Source organism: Nansenia antarctica (genome assembly GCF_963989245.1).
Source record: "Nansenia antarctica genome assembly, chromosome: 18".
Classification (NCBI taxonomy): domain Eukaryota; kingdom Metazoa; phylum Chordata; class Actinopteri; order Argentiniformes; family Microstomatidae; genus Nansenia; species Nansenia antarctica.
Genome location: NC_137691.1, coordinates 9263123 through 9265574, shown reverse-complemented (window position 1 = coordinate 9265574; position 2452 = coordinate 9263123). Strand labels below are relative to the sequence as shown.

Below are 2452 nucleotides of genomic sequence, written 5' to 3'. Positions count from 1 at the left end.
ATGCAGTGCAATAACTCTACTTATTAATAACTGGTAATGTTATTAATAAAATAATCAATGTATCTCTGCTCTGCCTCCATGTGTGTGTGTGTGTGTGTGTGTGTGTGTGTGTGTGTGTGTGTGTGTGTGTGTGTGTGCGTGCGTGCGTGCGTGCCACACAATGTACCCATCTTCTAATGGCTACTTCCAGCATTACGTCACAAAGCAAAAGTCGTCTCAAACTGGTTTCACGAACATGACAATGAGTTCAGGGTTCTTCAGTGGCCTTCCCAGTCACCGGATCTGAATCCAACAGAACACCTTTGGGATGTAAATAGTAATTCGGAAATGGACTGCACTTACTGTATAACATTCCTTATTCCAAAGCGCTTTACAACGGCCACTCGTTCACCCATTCACCCATACATTCACACACCAATGGCGGCAAGCTACCATGCAAGGCCCCCGGCCCACTCATTGGGAGCAATTTGGGGTTCAGTGTGTCCTTGCCCAAGGACACCTCGACACGTGGACAGGAGGAGACCCCTGCGACCTTGCGATCATTAGACACCGACTGAGCCACAGCCGCCCTGTGATGTGATAGAACAGGAGATTCACAGCTTGAAAGCGCACCTGAAAAATCTGCAGCAATTGCGCTGCAATAATTTCATCACAGACCAGAATCTCAAAGGAATGTTTCCAACATCTTGTGGAATCAATGCCAATCAATCAAGACTTCAGGCTGTTTTGAGAGCAGAGGGAGGCCTTACCCAGTATTAGTATAGTGTTACTAATAAGGTGTTCGGTGAGTGTACGTCTGTCTGTTTGTGTCTCTCTCTGGGGTCCCTGTAGAGTTGGATATCTGTCTATCAGGTGGATGATACAGTAATAGCCTAGACTGGCAGACACGGGGGGTGAGCAGGACTGGGGGGAATTCTAACACAGCTTTTCAAAGGAAGAACATGCATTTTTAATCAGCTACGATCCATAAATTCATCTAGCACAGTTGCCAACTCTAAATTAGTGAAACCTAACCCTGATGGAGACGGGATGTCGCTGGCAGAAAATAACGCTTCGGTCTCATTCTGTTGTCATTAGTGTCACATCTTATCATATCCCATGTTAAGCCATGTAAGTCAGCATTACCCTATCATACTGTGTCATATCATATTGCATGAAAATGAGCTGGCAGTTGGAATATGAATAGGAGAAGGATCAGACTTCAAATGGTGAAACAGGAGAACAAGTCGGCAACCGACCAAATGTTCAGACTCGTATTCCGAAAAAGAAGTTTCAATGTTGTCGAAAATCAATGATTTCAATCAATGATCACACTCGCTAGTCAAGCCAAAATATTGCAATGCAATGGATTCGGTGAGTAATCCCCCACTACTACCTAGTGAGTTACCCAGTCACCCAGCTGTTGTCACACAAGATATGAATGGGAGAAGGATAGAACTTCAAAAGTAAAAGCATGTTGGCATTAATCCCACACATATCTCCCAGACAGATGTAATAATAATAATAATAATAATTCATTAATTAATAATAATAATTTTGCCATTTAGCAGACGCTTTTATCCAAAGCGACTTACAATTACGAATTACAGGGACATTCCCCCTGGAGTAACTGAGGGCTAAGTGCCTTACCCAAGGGCACACTAGTAGTGGTGTGGCTTCAGGCGGGATTTGAACTCACAACCTTCCGATCACAAGTCCAACTCACTATCCACTAGACCACCACTACCTCATTACATTTATATAGCGCTTTTCCGAGGCTCAAAGACGCTGACAATATGGGAGAAACGGAAAAAACACAGAAACAACAAGCAACAGATAACACAGGCACATGGACAGATGTACTGTACCTTTCCGACATAGAGGGGTTCTGTGCCTGTGTACTCCTCCACCACAAAGAACTGGTTCCACACCCATCCTCTCTTCACACGCTCATGAGACATGGGCCCAAGCTCCTGGCTGGACTGACTGGCTGTCCGGGTCGTACCACCACTGCTCCCCCCCCGGGTCATACCACTAGTCCTGATGGTCTCGGACCATCCACAGCTGCAGCAGTGGAGCAGGCCCAGGAGCGTCAACACGGTGGTCGCCCCCCCCACTCTCCGACAGGGAGCCATTATGGAAAAACGATCGTACTTGGCTCTACATGTGAAGAGGTAAAGTAGAGGTAGAATTTTTTTTTTTAATGGGTTGAGTGAGACTGGGGGGGTTGAGCCAACTGATTGAGCGATCTTGTTCAGGAACTCTGGAGTTAATCCACAGGATTCTGGAGCATTCTTAGAGCCTCAGAAGGTTCTGGAGTATTCTAGAGTATCACATGACTCTCTGGAGCATTCTAGAGTCTTAGAAGGTTCTGCCTCAGGCCACAGGGGAAGGGCAGGGCAGGGAACTCCATGAAGATGTGGCTTTGGAGTGGCTGCTGCTTCAAAGGGTTTGCCTTCGTAAGAAACCTCTT

The 2452-nt window shown here is 46.1% G+C and overlaps 1 protein-coding gene across 1 annotated transcript in view; it reads right to left on the bottom strand.

Annotated features, from left to right (window-relative positions):
• cdh22 (cadherin 22) overlaps positions 1 to 2114 on the bottom strand; it is a gene marked incomplete at both ends in the record, with an annotated part of 83808 nt that extends 81694 nt beyond the window's left edge. The window contains one exon of the mRNA XM_080548071.1: positions 1848 to 2114. Coding sequence (XP_080404197.1) covers positions 1848 to 2114 — 267 coding nt within the window. The remainder of the gene's footprint in view (positions 1 to 1847) is intronic.
• Between the last annotated feature and the right edge of the window lie 338 nt (positions 2115 to 2452).